This window comes from Plectropomus leopardus, chromosome 17 (assembly GCF_026936395.1).
Source record: "Plectropomus leopardus strain MGB_pleo_1.0 chromosome 17, ASM2693639v1, whole genome shotgun sequence".
In the NCBI taxonomy this organism is placed as follows: Eukaryota; Metazoa; Chordata; class Actinopteri; order Perciformes; family Serranidae; genus Plectropomus; species Plectropomus leopardus.
In genome coordinates this window covers 10,952,316-10,973,850 of record NC_142192.1, presented here as the reverse complement: position 1 = coordinate 10,973,850, position 21,535 = coordinate 10,952,316, and the positions used below count along the sequence as shown (strand labels likewise).

Here is a 21,535-nt window from a genome sequence, read left to right as displayed (position 1 = left end):
CATGATATGATCACAGATATTTAAAGCTCATATGAGCCTGGCTCAGGACACCGGGTCGCTCTATACATGCTGTTCCCAAAACCAAGATTAAAAAGAACATCAAGCTTTTCCCACAAGGGCTTCAAGACAAGGAAACAACCTGTTGTGATGAGCTCATGCTGGCTGAATCTGTACATTCATTTATATCCCTTCTTAATAAGGCTGCAACTGATGATTATTTTAGTGTAGATGATTTGTTGATTCTTTTCTCAATTAATAGACTAGTTATTTGCTCTATATAAATTGTCTTAGAGTAAAGAAACCAAGAAATACAGAGGAAGCCTCTTACAGGGATCAAGTCAGAGTCAAACTGATTACTATAAGCAGACATTATTATTATGACTGCTTTTTTCTTCTTCTCTATTTCCAGGGAAATAACCATCTGGTTGACATGTGCATATTTATTACCCTAATATAAAGTAAAGAAAGGGACAACTTCTCTATTGAGTGAATTTTTGTGATGTTACAAAACACAGTGCAGCTGTTTCATCACATGACTGGGCATTATCAATCCGCGGGTGCTTCCCTGTGCACATTCATTTTCTGTCTCCATCACCAGCAGCCATAAACTTCAACTATGTTTTTCACTGAGAAAGTCATGATTTCAATATGCACACAGCATCAGCCTAACCATAGTTATCATAGTTTTAAATGGTTTTCTGTATGCTCTCATGTATGAAAAGACCCAAAATGAACACTGTGAGCGGACTACCTAATTACTTTAAGTTAATTGCTTAAACGTTGATAACTACTTTTTCTTAAAATATTCTCAAACTGAGTAAGGAACTATCAAATTAGTGAGCGATTAATATCATATCACCTCCTTAATATTATAGCTGTCAACTAATTGATTAATCACTGTAGCTCTACTTCTTGATAATAATATCATTATAAACTTTATTTAAATTGCGCTTTTCTTAACAAGGTTGAAGGAATTTAAAGTAATACTTAACCCATCAATTAAATTTTGATTCAAAAACGTTATTTTCCCAAAATGGACATGTCGGTTTAAAAGCCTTCCTAGTTTGATTCATAAATAAAAAATATAACGAAAAACGAAAAAAATAACGAAATAAACAACAAACATACTCAGAATATGAGCAGCACTATAATGTCAACAATATGCCAGTTAACAATTAGAAAACTGCAAACTTATCAATTTAGTGACTGATTTGGGACCTCACTAAACAAAAGCAAAACCTTATCAAAACATTTGTTTCCAAGCTCTACCACAACTCATGCAGTGTATTCTATAAGACATTTTTTTTCCTGTCATATGCTCAGTACTTCCCAACCACTAAACACTAGAAAAGCCTTATAATTGGAGTCTAGCTTTGAAAAGAGCATAGATAACTCCAACTTTCATTTCAGTTTTAAATAGGAACATGCATGTGTTTGCAAAGTACTGAGCATACAACTGGATAAATGAGACTTGAACTATATTGCACAAATTGTCTGAGAGATATAAGTTTTCCTTATGACTTGAAGATAACATGTCATGACTAATTTATGTACAAATGCTCATTTTGTCGGTATTCCTTTGAGACCCATCTTTATTGATGTAGTTTCTAGCCTTTATGCAAACCCCTGACTTTATTTACCACCTTGCAAAGTGCTTGTGCTTTGCTTTTAAGGAAAAAAGTATTCCTGGTCACTATCCAGGTTTTGCACACAACAGTGTATTGGAAGGCCTTATTAAAACAGTAAAAATGAAGAAAAGTTCTGCAAGAAAGCCTGCACACACTGCAACCACATGTGGTGTTTCCATTTGTTTAAAAACCATTTGATTGCCATTTTCTTGTAAGAATGCATCAAAATCAATCTAACACACAAAACTGCCTGCTAAAGTTGCCACTGACAAATCCCACAACGTTCAGAATTTTGGGAACCATTACAGTAACTCAAAAAACAAGAACCCTCTATTACACATGTTGAGCAATGTCCTCTTTATATAAATACAAGCGCATTTCTGTTTGATATTTTTAGCTGTGTGTCGTTAGGCCGATCTGATGGAGGTGAACAGAATATTTGACTCAACACACTTGGTTTGGTCAAGTAAACTGCTGCTGGAAAAACCTCAGTTTTCAATCAGATATTAGTACACTGAGTATGGGAGCGTGAGACAGTGAATGAGAGGGAGAAAGAAAAAAGGCGAGATCATGAGAGCTGTCTTTTCAGATGGTAATCGCATGGTTTCTGAACTCCACTGGCATCCAAACAAGGAAAACTGTTTTCTTTGGCAAACGCTGAGCATCTCTCTCACTCTTTCCCTCACTCTCTCTCTCTCTCTGTCACTCACTCTCTGGAGAATCCACACTGCTCTCATGCACACGCCCCACCCTCCCCTCCTTTCTCTCATTTCGAAACTCTGACTCCCCCCTATTGCCACAAACACAAACACATTGTGCAAAAGGAGTAATATCTGTGACAGTGTTCCAAAAAGGTAAGAAACCACCACAAGGACAAACAAAACAACAAGCAGGGGGAAAACAAGTGGATTATGAAGCTGTGCCGCTTTATCAAAAGACAAACGATAATTTAACAGTCCCTTTGGGCCTCTTTCTGCTCAGGATGGAGAGTATTTGGGCCTGTTCCACGTCTGAGTTGGCTGATGTACCAGGCTCAGAGTGTGGAACACATGGTTGGCTCAGCACAGTGAACTGGGCGATCTGCAACCACGCTGATCAACAATAAAATTGATCAACAATAACAAACAGTGTTGTTTTGGCATTGAATTGGGTTTTAAAGTCAGCCCCATCAGTTTAATTTACGACTCGGTGGAATGGTCATCCGTTACCATAAATCAGATTAAATGTGGTCATTTGTTGGACTTGAGGAAGAAATTACAACATCATAGAGGATCAACAAGGGGTCCAGTTATTTTCAGAAACCACGCTTCATGCTAGAAAAGGACTGCTGACTGCTGGCGGTCTGTCAAGGAGAAGATCTGAACCCTCTGATCTGTTGTTTTGGGTTTTGCAATAATAAGCAGAGCACTCTCTTGATTTCCCCTTCAACTAAGGTTATACTTCACTTCCCGTTGCCAGCAATTAGTCTCCAGAATGCTATTTGTCAAAAGCCAAGCCATTCGTTTCCACTGGTCTGCCCCCGCCAGCTCTTGTTACAATTGACTGTTTCCTGCATAGAGAAAACATAAGCCCTTACAGGAAGGAGAAAGGTCCGGCAGCTGGCTCAAACCACAATCTGACACTGTGTAGAGATGTCGGAAAAGAGAGAATCAGACAATAAAAACTGCACAAACTAAATCAGAAATCTGCCACCAAAAGCAATTGCTGCCTCTGTATTTCAAGACACAGCACGTTTAAAAACATTTCAGAAAGCAAACCATTTCTTTGGGCTTTTGGGAGTTAGGGCGTGCAGAAAATAGGTCAATCATGACATGACACATATTGATCCTGGACACAAAGATGTGATGAAATGCAAGACGTAAATGTCCTGTAAACAAATACGATAAGGGAGGTTACTCGATAAAGTGAGGAGAGCTGGACCGGCTGACAGAATCATAAAATGTAGCTACATAGAACCCCCGAGGTCTAACTAGGTCTATATGGCACATTGTCATTTTTCCTCGATTTTTCCAATGATTGCAGACGATACTTCAGTGACTCCCAGTGAGGAGGGAAACCTATTGTATCTGGGTTGCAAGGGACCTGGAGAGCCATCAAAGAAGCCAGACATTTTCTTGGTAAATCACCAGCAGAGAGGGAACTTTTGAGAGTGCAATTAACAACCTCAAGGTCAGACTTCTCTGGAGAGTTAGCTCAGAAAAAAAAACCCCAGGCACTCTCTCTCTCTCACTGTTATCCTCACAGCTACACACTCATGCACATGCTCTCTCCATCTCCTTTACCCTCCTGTCCTCCTCTCCACACACGTACATTTCCCTTCACTCTTTTACCTTGTTACTCCCCCGTCCCCTTTCCACCATGCCCCCCAAGCCCACTCCCTCCCCTTTCTACTCCCTGTCTCCATTACGGATAAATGTTACTTTGTGGTCGCTGGCGACACCATTGCTGGTGCCAGAGCAGGGATGAAAATCGGTCGCAGGTGTGCGAAGGATGAGAACCATGGATCTTAATCTTAAAGCAATAATAGTGCCGTGCACTGAGGAGGTCACTACAGGGATATCTGAGAAAAGAGCCCAGGGTCATACCTGCTCTTAAAATGTGGCAAGAATGAACTTTCTGTGTTCTCGATCATGTGAAGACACTTAATAAATTGAACTGAAATTGATTTTTTTGAAGTCTGGGTGTTGCAGTTGCTTTGATTTAGTGCTTGACAAGCACAATAGATGGTTGGATTTTAAGTACCAGGCTTTGAAGTGCTACAAAAAATAATTAGATGTCAAGTCTGTGCTGTTGGCTCGAAATCGGACTTTCCATTAGCACATAAAAAAGCCGCTGACGTTAAGGAGAGATGAACAGGCTGAACTTTGACTGTAAGGATATTTCAAAGCCTTAAAGATGTCATCAAAGTTAAGTAATTCCTAATTTCTACAGAAATCTGGAAGAATCCCATTTTGAAAGGCTACATTCACACTAAAATAGGTGTTAATAGGAGGGGAATGAAGGAAATTAAGTGCTTGCTGCTTAAATTTTGTGTCGGGGGACTTCCAAACCCCTTTATGTCCCCATGTGTATTACTGTATGTGTTGATTGTTTCAAAGGCCTCCTCTCTGCACAAAGCCTTCACATGCCTACTTTTCTTCTTTCTTACAGGGCAGGAGATGACTGAATAAATTCCTCAGGTGGAGGTAGAGTGAGAGAAAGCTCAGCTTGTGCTGGCAGAGTGCACTACAGAACCACAATAAAAAACTATAAATACACAGCTTTGAATACCATGGTGGTGCTTAATGTAGACAAAAGATAATCACCCAAAGGCATATCGAACCTTCGCCTCTGGTTGTTTCGACTCATATGAGGGGTTTGGCTGGCAATTCTCACACTAGCAATGCTTCACTGATGCCTGGACAGGCAAAACAAAAAAAAACCACAACACACTCTGGCACACTGCTGCTGGAATTTTGGCAAGAGAGACAACTTGGGTGTGTTACTGAAATGCTGTGTGTCTGCCCACAGTAATAAGTAGAAATATGTGAAGCTCTTTAAAGGATGTGTTAATGAGGATTTCTGTATGTTGAGGCAAAATCTAATCTGATTTATAAGACAGTCCCCCTGGCTTTCTTGTTGTCAGGTGGTCTCATTAGTGGGATACACAGGTACTTGCTTTATAAAGTGATCGTCCCTGAGCCGAGGCAACAAGCTGAACTTGTGCAAGGGCAGTGAGATGATCAATAAGCCATTCCACAATAACCATATAAATATCAATATTATGGCAATCCCCATGCAGGGAGGTAATTAGAGTGGGACTGGTGTAAAACTTCTGTCTAATCCATGTGATAGATTCCATTTAAAAAGAGATTCTTCCTCTTAATGGGCAACAAGAGAGAACCTGATCAATGATTCATCAGCAAATAACTATTAAATTTAAAGCAGGGCTCAGGATGCAGTGATAAAGCTGCTCAGACGGGCCACTTTTACTGTACTTTTCAGCAAGTTGCCATCGATTGGACTCTTCCAGCGACACGGGAATGAGTAATGTGGAGTGACGTTCAATAACAGCACAGTGCTTTACAAGGTATTAGTGTTTCACATTAAATAGTGAAGGGAGTGTTGTTTCTTTATTAGATGTCTCTTCACTGCCATGAACTGCTGCCTATTAATGTTTAATTGCCCCTTTGCGGGCAGCTTCAGATTATGCTGACCATTTTAAAATAACATTTGTTTGTATATGGTGCAAAGAGAGTGAATGTGTGAGGGAACAGCTCATGCATTATAAAATAATAACCGTTTTTATTTGTATTGGGCTATGAAAGCGATAGCTGCTCTCCCACACAAATTTCAAGCATATTTCCTCTTATGTCTATTTTGGCTATAAGGCCACAGTATGTCTGCCTGCCTTTGCTACGGAGCAGGAAACAAATGCAAAAAGGGTAACGATGCAGTTTACCACGTTAGCTGACTCTCATGGCCTTGAGTCTGTGTTGCACCACTTTTACAATTTGGGAAACCACCAGAGGCATGCCATTTAAATAACCATAACCATAATTGCTTCAGCAAGTTAAGGCAACAACAATTCTTCCAAAAATGAAATTTTGCACAAAACACTTCTATATCGAGGACAGGGATGACATTTTGGTACAGGATTAACAATACAGTCAATCCAATTTACAGACACCATAATGTGAGCTTTGACATGTATGATGGCATATGATAAAATATATATGTAATGGAATAAAAGTGGACCCCTGTCAAATTACATTGCATTCAGTGGTCTGATGAAATGGCTTCGAGGATCACATAAAAAAATGGGATGTCAGCCCATATAAACTAAACTCTCTCCTATTTATCAGATGACATATCTATGTCATAAACTCTCAATGAACTTTGCATGTGGAAACCCGAGCCAAACGCCCTCAAAGACAAGAATCAGACTCTCACTGTCAAAGAGCCGGCATGCTTGTATACATACAAGCACATACACTAACACAAACGCTGTCCTACCTGGCGTGAGGGACATCAATGCTGGAGGAGACCACTTTGCGTTTCTGCTCAAGCAGGGACACTGATCTGGTATCGGGGTCCCGGCCAACGCGCTTGCCGTCCGCCACCCGCTGCTCCTCCACTGCCTCTGGGCTGAGGGAGCCGCCTTCCACCTTATGGCTCTCTGAAGCTCCGTTACTGGAGCTCTGCTGAAGAGGGATGCAAAAAAGATCCAGTCAGTGCGATGTAAACACGTTAGTAATGATGCCGATATTGGAATATGCCATGAGAAATGTTTATGCATGTTGTGAGAGGTACAGAAAAAACTCTTCTTTTGTAAAGGGCCAGAGTGAGTAACATGGAAGTAAAAAGACAAATACTAATAACTACTATCCATTTAAATTAGCAACCAAAATATCCCAGAAAATTGCTAATTGCATTGAAACAATTTATTTCGTTTTTCAACACTGCACCACCTATAAAGTTGGGGTCAAGGCTCTGGCTGTTTAAAGTTTGTAACCCAAATTTTGAAGTTTTTCATGTTTACTTTTCAAATGAAGGAGTACGTGGTTCAACATGGTTTAAAACATTTTCCAGCCTCTCGGGCTTAAAAAAAGCCTTTCCAAAACAGATTGAATAAAATCAAAAATGCACAGTGGTCAGTTATAAAACAAGGCTGCTTTTCTTAGTTCCAGTCGACGTTTGTCAGATATGAGGTTTTCCTACTTAAAAAACACGAGACACTGTTGACAATTCTACTAAATTGGCTTCTCGTGGACAAAAATAAATTCACATTTTTTCCTATACAAATCTAAGCATCTGTAACACAAGAACTGCCTTGAAAGTGGCTCTGAAGTCATTTGCTCAAAATTTGTTCGTGCAAAACTTTCGAAGCTGATCCAGCCGATACAGTCATATTACCACTCCAATTTTTGACCACCTGTGGAGCAATGCTTTTACAAATGAGTTCCTTGGGGGTTTTTTTGTGTAACACAAGATTACCTGCGTGCTGCAATACACATAATGCAATACATACCACTGGATTCACAAAATTTTTTTGGTTAACAGTTTGTGGAGCCAACAAAGAAATTGTTTTAATTAAAAAGTTTAAATTACAGTTCATAAAAGATTATAACAGAATTTTTGCAAGCCTGTCAGTTAATATGATTGACAATTAGAAAATCTATCACAATTAAATATATGTGAAAATATGTTAAAAATTCAAATTTGCATGCAAACAGAAGAAATTGCCATTTAACACATGTGAACTCCAGGATATACACAATGCATTTTAGTGAGAAGCACAAAATCTAAACATACAATGTGTTACGTATTTTCATAAATGTCTTAAAGAAAAGAAATCTGTCTTCCTCGTCAATTTTGGAGAATCATAAACACTTCAAAACTTGAAATACAAACATTCAGATTGATATTTTAAAGATAATAAATTATAAAGAGTATTGCTTTTGAATGAAATTCTGATTCTTGCCATTTTAGGTGCATGTGGTGTTCCCTGCCATTTGAGCTTAACCTGACATATCTACAAAGAGTCACAAGACAGTGCTGGTGAGTTGTTGTGTGTAGCCTACTGAAGCTGGTTCCACCGCAACTATGCACATTATTGTGCTTTTAAAGTGTCATGTTTGACAGCTTGAATACTGATCAGGCAGAGATATAACCTCTTATTTTGAGGATTTTAAATCAACAAAAAAACTCAACTGACCACAAATACAGCCTACCACTATTAGCCATTGTATGGATCATTGGTATCAGAGCTAAATGTAACCTACAGGGCGTGGAATATAAGATACAGGACTTAGTAGCTTACAATCAAGCTGGTTTGTAAACTACAGATTGGTTATATCTAGCTGAATTTAATTGAAATAAATTGGAATGAAGTTCAAATTAAAGCTGTCAAAGTGGGGACACCAGAGCTTAATAACCTTATGCTAAACACACAAACGTACTCCATACAGCAAAACTATATTACACAAAACATATTCTCACACCACACACACACTTACCGACGTAAACTACACACTGACATACAATCACAAAATAAAAGCATTTCTCCCATGTGAAAACGCCCACCTGTAGCAATGTAAAAAAAAAAGAAGCCCAACATCATCTCTTCTCTTACACAACAGCAACGAATGGCATGCTTCTGCACATGAATACCTGCATGCACCTACGCACACACCAATACACCAACACACATACACACTCATCACTGTAGGTAACTAAAGCCATCAGGCTCTTAGAAACACGCTGAGAAAAGGCCAAAACACAGCCAGAGTGACACACACGGCTGCCCATGCCAATGAAGCGTTCAGCAGTATGACATGCATGCAGGCCAGTGTGTGTGTGTGTGTGTGTGTGTGTGTGTGTGTGTGTGTGTGTGTGTGTGTGTGTGTGTGTGTGGGTATGTGTGTGATCATTATCTCAAAGCACTGTAACACGATTAGGGTTGACTGTGGAAAAGGCAGTGGCACCCTAGTCAATCACTAACACACACATGCACACACACAAACACCGAAAGAACAATTTACTTAGATTAATGAGGTAAAACAAAAAAAAAAAGGAGAAATGAGTATTGAGTATCGCTCATGATAGAGGCCGGCCGCACGAACACTCAGTGGTGCGCAAAAACGCCCTGTGAAAACACAGACTTGAGTAAAACAACAAGATGGATTACACCGGCTCAGGGAAGATTAGGTGTTGTGTGTATGACGAGTGTACTTCTCGGATAAAAACAACGGCAATTCCTTCCTTTCGCCAGGCTTATGAATGATGGCATTTCACGGAGCCAGGAAATTGTGAAGCGTGCCAAATTGGTTGTGAAATGTGAGGTACATGTGTCAAAGCTGGTGTGTGTGTGTGTGTGTGTGTGTGTGTGCGTGCATGTGTGTGCGCACAACAAATATGCAGAGTGTCCCTCATATCGCCCCAGTCTTTATCTCTCCCACACACAGAAAATCATAACCTACTTGCTTTGGGCAGTTTGTCAAGCATAAAGAGTCTTGAATCCTTTCGGGTCAAAGGTCATAATAAAGCAAGCTGACACCAACCATAAATTGAATCCCATGTGTCTTTAGCTCATAGGGTTCTTTGTTGCGAGGAAGTGTTTGTGTGAGCACATCGAGTGCATGTGACCGGGATTAGAAATATTAATGATTAATCAATGATGCCACACATTGCTCACATAGCCAAAATTTAGACTTCCTGATGCCCAATTCTGACTTAAGACAAATAAAACTGTCCTAGAAAGTTGCAGGGAGAAGTTGCAACAATGTGACTTAGCCCATATCAGCTCCACTTAAGCCGGACGATGGCGTCGTGTAAGACTCAGCTTGTCCAGTTGCCAGTGGCTGGTTTTAGAGCGTGAGGCACATTTCCTGTTTCAACAGCCAACCAGCTTGTAGCAAAGTCTGCTGGTCAGGTCAGTCAGAATCTATCAGCTGGTCAAATTGGCTGTTTTGGATAGAGGAAAGAGGATCACCTCATCAATTTGTCTGAGAAACAGCAATGTCTATTTTCCCACTGGAGTAAAAACAACCACAATCCGCTAACTTCTGGCTTTTGTCGATTAGAGTAGTAGATCATATATGGGAGTGTTTTTTTCAGTATCTATGGGCTGTAGCTCAGCTGTCACCAAGAAGTGCAGCGTTATCATCAGCCTTTCCCATTAGTGTTTTCTCTGCTGATTAGAGATGACACCAACTCCCCTAAATGATGGAGCTGCTCTGGGAATTGACAGGAGAAATTGAAATAAGAGGGAAGATCTCCTATTTCAAGTCTACTTTATAAATTTGCATACACTCCCTGGGTATTTGGTTGAAGCGCCCATGGACGGCTTCAAATTCTTGACTCATTTTTTAAAAATGTTTTTGCTATTTTATCACTGCTAGAAATGCAACTGTACCAAGTATCAAATTATCACTATTCTTATTCATATCTTAAGACGCTACAAATTCTATTCGGCTACAAAAGAGGCTGAGAAGCCAAAAGTTAGAACAGAAGTACAGGCAGTCAGTATTAAGAGGATACAGCGTCTTTTCGAGTCACATTGGTATAAACTGGCAGGTTGCAGAACTTTGCAGATATGAACGTTGCAAATAGTTGCAAGACCCAACTACTCTCATCGCGAATCTTTGGTCTTGAACTCGGCTTTACATAGTATTTGACTTAGTGTAGGGCTGAACAAATGTTTACATATCGCCATTTGAAGTATTGCAATTTTCAAATAGCAGCAACTGTTGCCAGCAACTTTTCCTCAGCTGTAGCCATTGGCTAAAAAAAAACCCACTGACTCAAGGGCTGGGCGATATGTGGAAAATCAAATATCAGAATATTTTTGACCAAATACCTCAATATCAATATTGCTACAGTATTGTAGGGTTTACTATTGGTGCTTTCACAAATTTACGCAATGAGATGCTGGTTAAATAATCATCAGTAAAATGGATATAATGACTAAGTGGGTAAGGCAAATAACAGAGGAACAATCAAAGCTAGAACAATCTGGTAAGACCAGAAAATTACATAATTTTTTGGTGATACAGCCTTTAAGACCAGGAAAAGACAACACTTAAGATGTTATAATACCCAAAATTGGAGACTCATATCACAATATTAATGAGTCAATACATTGCCCAGCTCTAATTGATACTGAAAGTTCTCCACACTACATGAAATTGATGAATCATAGACATGATTATACCATATTAATAAGCAATGTCGGGTATTTTGGTATTGTAATATCTTATTAAATATTAGTTGATTGATTTATATATATATATATAAAAAATAACTAATTCACATTCAAGTTAACTTTTTTAACTAAAGGAACCCTTACAGGACCTTAAAAAAAAAGCATTATTCCATCTAATTGGTTTAATATGAAAACAAGATAAATTTGTGATTATGCTTGATTCAAACAACCTTTTCAAAATATACAATATACAGGTCTGGTGGTTCCTTGATGAAACTGAATCGTGGTTAAAATTGCAACTCTTTCTGAAATACTGCTCAGAAAGATCACAATTAGGTTATTTCATTGAGTACCAACTCACTGGGTGTAATAGAAGTTTTAATATCTGAATACATTTAAGAGTATTTTTGCCAATGAGAGATGTAACTACTTTTGAAGGACACACAAAATATCAAAATTGAGAAAATGGGATTAAAAATGTGTCTGACCTGTGTTTGAAAGTTCATAGCACTCACCCCACATAAATAAACACATACACCTCCTTTACCCTATAAGATTACTCATGCATCATCACAGACAGCTTCCAGACTTGACCCCGTGGCCGCTGTGCTTCATGCTGATGCTGCTCAGCCAACCAATAAGGACAGCCGACGCCGGCCTGCCTGCCTGGGATCACCGCTTCAGAACAAAGAGTCACTCAGCTCCTGTCAACAAGCTTGTTTCATTGACTCCCACAATGGCGTACGATCAACGCAAAACAACAACAGCATGGACAACAAAGGCACCCGAAAAAACAAAAACAAGTAATGCCTCTTTGTTAGCAGCGAGAGATCTGTGTAAAATTGCTCACACAACACACACTTGCACAAACCAACAAGTCAACAAGTGGCATCCTGCCCCCCCTTCAGAACAGGGGGCATTCGTTTGCCATACCGGGCAATGTGCCAGGCATCCAAATTCTTTGGAGAATGCCACCCGTTGCCAACCTGGGGGTGCCTGCTTTGTTGGCTGTACAGCTGCTGCTCAAACAGGGCGGCATGCCCTCACAAACAACCCCCACTCTAAAATTTAAATTAGTCAGCTCTAACTCATTTAACATACAAATACACATATGGGAAAAAGCACATCAATGTACACACACAGCAACACGGATGTGAATACACACATGTGAATACACACACACACACAGCACACCCCTCCTCCTCATTTCATGGCTTGTTTTCGACCTCAGTGGGAATTGAGAGCTGAAAGAGACTTGACCATTGTGCAGACAGGGCGACGCGCTCAGCCTCAGCTGCACTACTCCAGCCTGCACCGGTGACTGTAACGGTATTGTGCAACAGCTTTTGTGAGTGCAGCACTGCATACACACATGTGCAAATGCAAAACAAGAGAGCCCAAGTTTACAATGCATTTCCCATCACCCAAAGCTCTGTCAACTCCCAATAATGAGCTTTCGCATCCCTCTTTGTGAAGGTTTGACATGTCTGAGTAAAGTTTCAAACATGCATTTACAAGTTCATTTGAGATTCAGGCGCATTTCAGCGTGCAGCTGCTGCATCTGTAGATGTGCACCGTCCCTATAGCTCACATTTACATCAAGGAAATGCGAGCAGTCCAGCATATGTGGTAACAAACAGCGGCAGAACATTTCCGTCTTGGATACGGAAATTAGAATTAGGACTACAGCCTCTCTGTCACTTTATCAATAACATATCAAAGCACAACACACACACACACACGAATGCAAGGATGCACAAAACCACATCAATGAAAATAAATCCAAATCAAGTTGTAAACAAGCCGTTATTCGGCCACATGCATTCCTCAGTCACTCCCTCACTATAAAAAGGACACAACAGACAAACACACACACACACACACACACACACACACACACACACAGAGAGAGACTTCCTCGATGCCACAAACAGTATTTTCATCCAAGAGCTGGATTGGGTTCTCTTTCTCACACACTCAGTATCTGAGGCCATGTGACACCAAAGCATACAAGTTGGAAATGAAAGCAATTAGGTCACTACTAATTAGGCCCACATCATGACTACAAATTTGGATATCATTGAAACTTCCTATTCTGCCTCTAATGTAACAGGAAGCCCACATTATCTATTTGTAACCGTTGTAAAGTAGTAATAGCCTTGTTGTGCAGAATAAAGCCATATAATATTCATCTGGGTGACAGGCTGCATCATCTGTCAATGAAAATGTCCAAAATATCATGCACTGTTTAAGAGCTTATGTGCAATTAAATGCACGATTTTAAGAAATGTGTTTATAATATGTCATTTATATCTTAATTTGCAAAAACAAGCTCTTTACATCAGTCCAGAAACGCTGCAGTCAGAGCGTGTTTGTTTGCCTCGGCTTACCCACCCACTAGCCCACATAAACATTGCGCAGGCCCTATCAAGCCCTTTGTCCCATATATCTGGTGTCGCCAAATGTCATGACAGCCAGTTATTTGATGCAATATGCACATGAATTTGCATTATTTTCATTGTGAATGGTGTTGATTTTGTCCCTGCTGGTTAAATTTGACAGCAGCAGCGGCGGCGACACCGTTAAATCCGCCCCGTGCAGGAAGCGGTTAAACGCTGCAAAACACTGCACAACAAAAACAGTGAAGCGCTGCCTGCCGGCCGGGGCGCTTTTACACACACACATACACACCTTCAAGCTGGACTTGAGCGGTCCTTTAGCTGCAGTGTGGTTGGAGCCGGCGGCTATCTCCTCCTCGGAAAACTCCTTGAGGCTCCCGTCTTGCATGAGCACTGTGTAGACGCTGCGCCGGGCTCCAACGGCCGAAACGTCTCTGTTTTCCTGCTTGACAGCCTGGACCACTCCTGTCACCGGGGCACCGTCCCCCGTCGGACTCGGCGCATAAACGCGGCTGCCGAGGATCGACCGCTTCACCAAACGCCTCGTATGCATGTCTAAAAGTCTCTCGCTGAATTCAGAGGCGGCGAAGCGGTGAATTTAAATCATTAAACGTCGAATTATAACCGGTAAACAACGTCGAGAAAAACACAAAACCGCAGCGGGTAGACTACGCGCTCCAACAGCCCTGATAAAATGTTAGAAAGCGGCAACATACTCGGAAGGCAAATACTCCCAACAGCGTTCTTAATGCAACGGACTCAGAAGCACCGAAAACTGGGTAACTTTGAATCAGCACCCGACAAAAGCCGACGACACGACAACGGTTCCTTCGCCGCTAAAACAACCTCCACATCTAACCGGCTACCAATCTTCCTCCGTTCGACCTGTTTGTTTTCCCCACTGCTCCCTGCGAGCTGAGCGGGCGGCGGGAAAATACGGACTAACCGTTACTTTCCGGAACCGCAATGACATTGATACACGATTTAACAAAATGGCGATTTATCCGTGAATTAACGAGTTGGACACCGACGATTGTGGGCAAACACGTCGAATTATTTCACTTCGCGCGACTGTTTATGCCGCTACTTCTCCGCACACGTTAAAAACGATTGAAAACACGACCATTACGTGACTCCAGCTCCGGCTACTGCTAACTCCAGTCCGCGCGCAGCTCCCACCGAGCAGGGCCTCTACCGGCGGAATGCTGCCTGTAAACATGTGCGGTCCGGCGGCCAGGGCGGGCTGCAATTGGTCGGTGCAGCACACGCCTCCACAAGCCTTCGCCGCTCCCCCCTTCTCCGACAGAGGGTAATGCAAGCCGGGAGGATGCTCCATTCAAAACAATGACGCAAGGATGAAGAGGAAAGCAGGCGGGAAGGGGTATGGCAGGAGGAGAAAAAAAGGGAAAAGGGTGAATTTAGGCGAGGAAAAGGAAAACTTTGACCATAGAAGCATGTTATATGTTAAAACTTTGTTGTTAAAGTCACGAAACCAACTTTCCAGGTGCCATGGGACTTCTAAATTACTACAATATGACTCTAAAATGGAAGTATTGACTCCACTGGTCTTTTTGTGAATGCAGTTCTTGGGATATTGCAAAACGTTTAGAATTGCAATAATGTGTCATGATGTAGCCTAAGTATCATGACAATATCATGTCATGGGGCATCTGGTGATTTCCAGTCCTAGACGATATCAGGCAAATATGAATCAAAATGCAAGTTTACCACTAATGCTGAGGTCATCCTTGCCAGAAGTAACCTACTGTGACAACTGTATTTGATGCCACAATAACAATAAACCAGCTGTCATTTTGCTGTTTTTACTGTGCTCTTCATTTCAACACTGCATAATAACAGCAATCACAGGCAGCCAACACACTCTCATGTAATCTACACCCTGTACTAAATAAGAAAGTGTGATCTCACAATGTGACTCAAGTCGTTGCTCACTGATAGAGAAAGATACATCTGATAAATGTGTATCTTTAAAAATATATATATATTTTTATCGCATAATATTGGTGGATAGAGTCCTCACTGGCCAATACAGCAATCATATTTTTTTCCATGTTCTGCTAACTGCAATATAACAGCGACATAGAAGAACATGCAGTTTTAATTTTTGGCATATTTTTTACACAATGGGAAAGGTAGGTCAAAAGTAAGACCTGTGTTGTAATAACAAAAGAACAGTGTGTAAAACATGGTCAGACAAAAAGAGAAACCAGAAGACTAATAACATACTGAATCAGCTGAAAAAAAGCTGACAAAGGCCAACGGTCCAGGACACACCGCATTGACAAGGGCTGCGAATGCTCACCAACGACCCAATGTTGACCAACGGCCAGCTGCTGTTTGGTGTGTCAGGGCCTTAACATATAGCGACCAGAGAGACTCAAAACAAAACAGACACAAAACTACCAAAAAAACACACACAAATGAAACACAAAAAGACACAAAATGACAAAAAAATAGAACAAAATCTCGAAACAAAGCTTCTCCAAATGGAAGATCTCACACGTCTCTCTCATCCACGTCTCAAATGAAGGCACAGCGTCAGACTTTAAAATGTGTCTCTGTTGATTAGAGAGTTCACAGCACCGTGATAAATCAAGTTTAGCAGACTACTTCATTCATCATGATTATCACCCAGTGTGGCAGAGAATATACCAGCAAATGTTATCACAGTAACAAATAGCCTCGTTAATGTCAAAAGAAATGTTTTTTTTTTTTTGTAGAAAATCATATGCAGCTTACAATCTTTCTACATGGCAGCGCCCCCAGTGAATTAAAAAGACACAATGACACAATTTATTATATATATATATATATATTTTAATAGAACAATTCATGTCATAAAATATTTACATGCAGAGAATGGAAACTGGACAGAGCGGAGTGACAGATGTGGCCATAACTTCCAAAACAGGCCTTGCACTGTGATCAAAGGCAGGTGTCACCATAGAGTTGTCTGCTGGTTGTAGGGGGAACAAATGGTCTCATTATGGAGCTGAAGGAGAGGCAGAGAGGGAGGATCTCCGAACCTCCACTGCAACCTAATTCCCTGAAGGGTAATGTGTGTGTATGTGTGTGTGTGTGTGTTTATATGACCAAGATAGACAGCTAGAGAGAATAAGAGATTTTAGGGAAGTGTCTATTAACTCTCTCTGTGTGTGTGTGTGTGTGTGTGTGTGTGTGTGTGTGTATTGTCGTGGTTAGATTTGGCACTAAAACATCCCCTTTGACAGATAATTTCCTTAGAGGTCATTTATAGCATTCTGTGAACACCATTATATCTTAATGATGGCACTGCCCCGATATAAACTGCCACATCACTTGTTGGGAAGTGTAAGTGACCGTGATAATTATCTCTTTTCAGAAATGATGTTTTTTCCCCTTTTCATTCTCCTGTTTTCAATAATAAAATACTGGAAGCGGATTGCATTAAAAATCCTGTGTCACAGTAGAGTTGCTGAAAGACGTTACAGCATTTCAAATGTCTGATATTTATGAATCTAACACCAGTAAGCGCAGGCTAGCTGTCTTTGTCTGTGCCACCAACAAGCTCCTGCATGTCTAATGAAACATGGCTGGAGATGTGGTAATGCTGTAATATTTTTGATGTGGGTGGAAACAGATGACACCCATTTTTCTGCAAAGATGGGAGATACTGTAGCAGTAAAAGATCTATGTACAGCAACAAGAAAAAAAAAAGCCCTGTTCAGTTTGAAAACATCGAACAACAGTATTGACACATTAATTTTAAATGAAAGTACCACACACACTTTTTTTTAAATGCATTGCATGTACCAAAACACTGTACCATATTTCTGACTGGTTTCTTGATTGGTTACTACTTCTCAGGTCTCAAAAGCTATTTGACAACTTTGAGTTTCAATCTTTTTTAAAAAAGCTGTTGGACATGTTTTGAGTTTTCCTCAGAACAAGGCAGACATATACAAAGAAGGATCAGGGCAATATTGACAAAAAAACATTTTGGGAAAAAAGTTGTAATATTAGGAGAATAACATATTTAAAAAAAAAAAAAAAAGATTTACAAGGAAAAAAAGTCATAATATTACAAGATTAAACATGTAAATTTGTAAGAAAAAATGTAATATTACAATATCACTTGTAACAAATGTAGGTGACTTGAAATTTTTTTGATACGTTAGCCGATATCTGTGTTTAATCTGCAACTGTTTTTTCTCATACAGCTATGCCTTTAATCTCATAATACAACAACTTTTTTCTCATAAATTTGCAAGTTTAATAATGTTATACTTAGATTTTAAATTAAAATTACAACTTCATTCTCATAATATTAAGACTTTATTCTAAAATCAAAAAAAACAATTCAGTATGGCCCTGTCCTTCTTCAGAGACATACATCAGTGCTTTCAACATACTAATTTTAAAATTATACCACTCTGGACATTGTACAAATAAGTAAAAGCTTACGTAAAACTTCCAGCGCGTAACAGTTGGTTAAAATACTGCTCTATGTATATACAAGCCTTGGTTGGCATGTCGTCAGTACAAGCTACAAATAGAAAGATATGGTTCAAGTTAAAAAGCATTAGATACTTAAAATGTGCAGAGATGTAGCTGGACTGTGATGATGCTTTTGATAAGCTGGATATAAATGCAGTACCATGATATTAAACCTTGTGCTTTAAAATCATCAGAGATGCCAACTAAAGACTGTACCAAACTTAGGCTCAAAAACACATGATGACCAAAATATACAGTCAATTCATCTGTATCAATAACACAAGTGTGTTGTGTCATTTTATCACATTTTTGTTTTGACACCTGTGCAAAATGACCAAAAAAAAGCATCATATGTATTTTTTTTAAAAACTATGCATTCCTTAAAATGTAAGGGGAAAGCGTACCTTTACAATTGTAATTACTTCACAACTCACTTTCATTTAGTATCTTAATAAAATGCTAGAAAACTCTATTTACTTTTCTCTCACAGACATAATCTAAAATTTCACAATTACACAACAATATGCATGTTCAAATAAATATGAGTTTCACAAAAAAATGCTGATATGGACTGTAAAACGACTAAAAATGCATTCACAATGTATTAGTGAAACAACAAGCTTCCTTCCCTCGTTTCTCAATTGCAGTTTATAGTCTCAAATAAAAAAACATATACATAGCAGTCAAAAAGTCATTGTTTCTATTTGGTGGTGTTATCTAATGAATTGTTTCAACTACCCATTTGGTCACAGATGAGACTGGCTTTTGTTCTCCATGCCCATTCACATGAATTTTAAGCAGAGGATGCACATGGGAGGTGCTGCCAGACCTGACAAAGAATAGCTAGAAATACACCCTCTGACACCTCAATAAAACATGACACTGAGTCACCTAGAGGAAGCTAGAAAGTCACTAGCAGCTGCAGAAGGGGCATACAAATAATCGTTCCTTCATATGTACAGTAAGTGCATGAATTTCATGAGTATATGGCACTGAATTCGTTGTTTCTTTTTTTAAATCACAGGCACTGATAGTGTACTCAGCTAACCCTTGAAATGCTGCATGTATGTTGCAACTGGATGTTTATTTGATTTTTTTGTTTGTTTTTTCACATAAGTGTTGTCATATGTGTCCATAATATGTACTGTCAAAATGACAAAACAGTAAATTTAATGACAATCCAAAGTGCTCTCATCCACATGAGTAAAGGGTAACTAGTATTTTTCACCCTGGATCCTATTTCCCCATGTTTTTGTGTCGAAGTGACTAATGGGAACAACAATTTTTAATAATTGGTCCAGTATTACGTGAGAGGGCTACAGCCAGCAGCCACCTGCTGGAAACCTAGACTTGAGGTAATGGTGCACTGTCAATTTAAGTCCACTAAAAGTGCTTATTTTTTGCCGCTGACAATCTGATAGTTATTACAGGTGCCGACAAAATTATGGATTTCTGCAGAGAGAGATCTTTTTTGTTTAAGAGTAGGATATTTTTTGTTAAACGGGATACTGCTCTGAAGTGGTAATATCAAAACCCACCAGAATCCATTTAAAAAACAAGAATTTTATCATCGTAAAACACATCTGTCAGAGTCAACAAAAACAAATTCTAACTCACAAAAACTTTCTTGGTTGGTCTTTTTACTGTTCCACCACTCAACAACTCTGGTTTGGTTGAAATAAATAAATAACCCAAATATGATGGCTCTATACACGCTACTGATTTTTAAAAGGAGTTAAAAAAGTGCTTGTCACTGCCACTGACAGGCTTAATTTGTTATTATGAGCCTACAACCTGTACTCGACTCAGAACTATGTCAGCCAAATCGATTTGGTGGTTCAATTTGAATATTCAATTATTCTTCTTTTGTTGTTTTTCTTTTCAGTATTAAATTTTACAGTTTAAACAGGGCTCAGAGGGACCTTCAGTGTGACTTTGGCACTTATGTGATTTACTAAACAAGCTAATGGTGCTAACAACAGATCAAAAATGCTCATTTGATGTCAAACAAAAGTCAGACGCTGTGTCATATTAAGTTACTGTGAGCTGTAAATTCACTGCTTCTAAGCAGAGTAGAGAAGATTATGTTGTTTTTGAGCCTTACAGTGCAAAGTGTCTCTTCTTCAAAGCCACTGCATTGCATCTGCTGCAGCCCCTACCAAAGATTAGGCAACAATCAAGAGCACTCACTCCGCAGCAAAATCTGGTGAACAAAACGTCCCCAGGTGTGCGCTGCACAGCAAACTGACTGGCAAAATCTGATGATTCAAACTGATGAACCAAACTGATGAATCTCCGAGTTTTAGGGGGCAGTCCTACTTTTAGTGGATGTACATTGACAGTGCTGAATGTCCCTAGTGGTTACATTACAGCCTATTTCATGTCTGCTGGAAGCAGCCCTCTCGCCCAATATTGGACCAAATTTAAAAAATGTTGTGCCCATAAGTCAACACATAATAGAGGCCGTGTTGAAAAATACCTAAGTTATGCTTTAATGCCCAATGAGGTACTACAGTTCATTTTCTACTAGGCCTACCAGTACCAATGACATTCATTATGGTTGATAAATTAAAACTTCAGATATGAAAAAACGTACCCGAGCTGTCAAGAGGACACTCATGCATTGACGGTGGATGCTGTAGTGAGCCATTTTCTGCTGCTTTCCCCAAGTCATGCACCAAAAGCATGCTTGGTAGCAGGCTCAAAGCCCCACTGTGACGTCTGTAAGATGGTAGAGAGGACACTTCTCCCAAGTCGCTACATATGAAGACGACAGAAAAACTCAGAGGCGGGATGTTTCCCGGCCCAGACCCAGCTCTGCGACGCTCTCGTAGTCCGGTTCTGCCTTGGCAACATCTGACCCCTCCGCTCCATGCCCGGCCCTGTGGTCATCATCTGAGCTACTAGTCTTTGGGATGCGGATGGTTTCGTAGCCGGGATCTGTGCTGTCCATGATGGGGTCTTCCCCCGGCTGTGGCTCATCGGGCTGAGCGTAGATATCTCGGACCGTGGCGTAGAGGTCACTGGAGGAAGAGGCTGTGACGAGACCTTTGATCTCTGCGATGCTGCTGTAGTCGTGCTCTTTGTCCTCCTCGTTCACTGCATCGTCACAGTTTGTTTTGTTGACTGTTGAGTACACTGCTGACTGAAGGACAGAGAAGGAACACACTTGAGTTACCTTTATTTTGTAAAAAACTTCAGAAACACAACTACAGATATTAAAATTAAAACCAGGATTAAAATTAAGGTCCCAGGATTGATTTTAAGATCCTTGTATGTGTTTTTAAAGACATACATGGGTTGGCAGCCCTGTACATTGCTGAACT

At 40.0% G+C, this 21,535-nt stretch overlaps 2 protein-coding genes across 4 annotated transcripts in view; both read right to left on the bottom strand.

Annotated features, from left to right (window-relative positions):
- Positions 1-15,485, bottom strand: part of znf704 (zinc finger protein 704) — a 68,713-nt gene extending 53,228 nt beyond the window's left edge. The window contains exons 1-2 of one of the 3 annotated variants that reach the window (XM_042507152.2): positions 14,005-15,485; positions 6,624-6,811 (exon numbers count right to left, since the gene is read on the bottom strand). In XM_042507152.2, coding sequence (XP_042363086.1) covers positions 6,624-6,811; positions 14,005-14,265 — 449 coding nt within the window. In that variant the 5' untranslated portion in view covers positions 14,266-15,485. The remainder of the gene's footprint in view (positions 1-6,623; positions 6,812-14,004) is intronic. The other 2 variants (XM_042507151.2, XM_042507150.2) reach the window with 2 other exon arrangements.
- A 1,045-nt stretch (positions 15,486-16,530) lies between these two features.
- Positions 16,531-21,535, bottom strand: part of pag1 (phosphoprotein membrane anchor with glycosphingolipid microdomains 1) — a 70,536-nt gene continuing 65,531 nt past the window's right edge. The window contains exon 9 of the mRNA XM_042506263.2: positions 16,531-21,354. Coding sequence (XP_042362197.2) covers positions 20,992-21,354 — 363 coding nt within the window. The 3' untranslated portion in view covers positions 16,531-20,991. The remainder of the gene's footprint in view (positions 21,355-21,535) is intronic.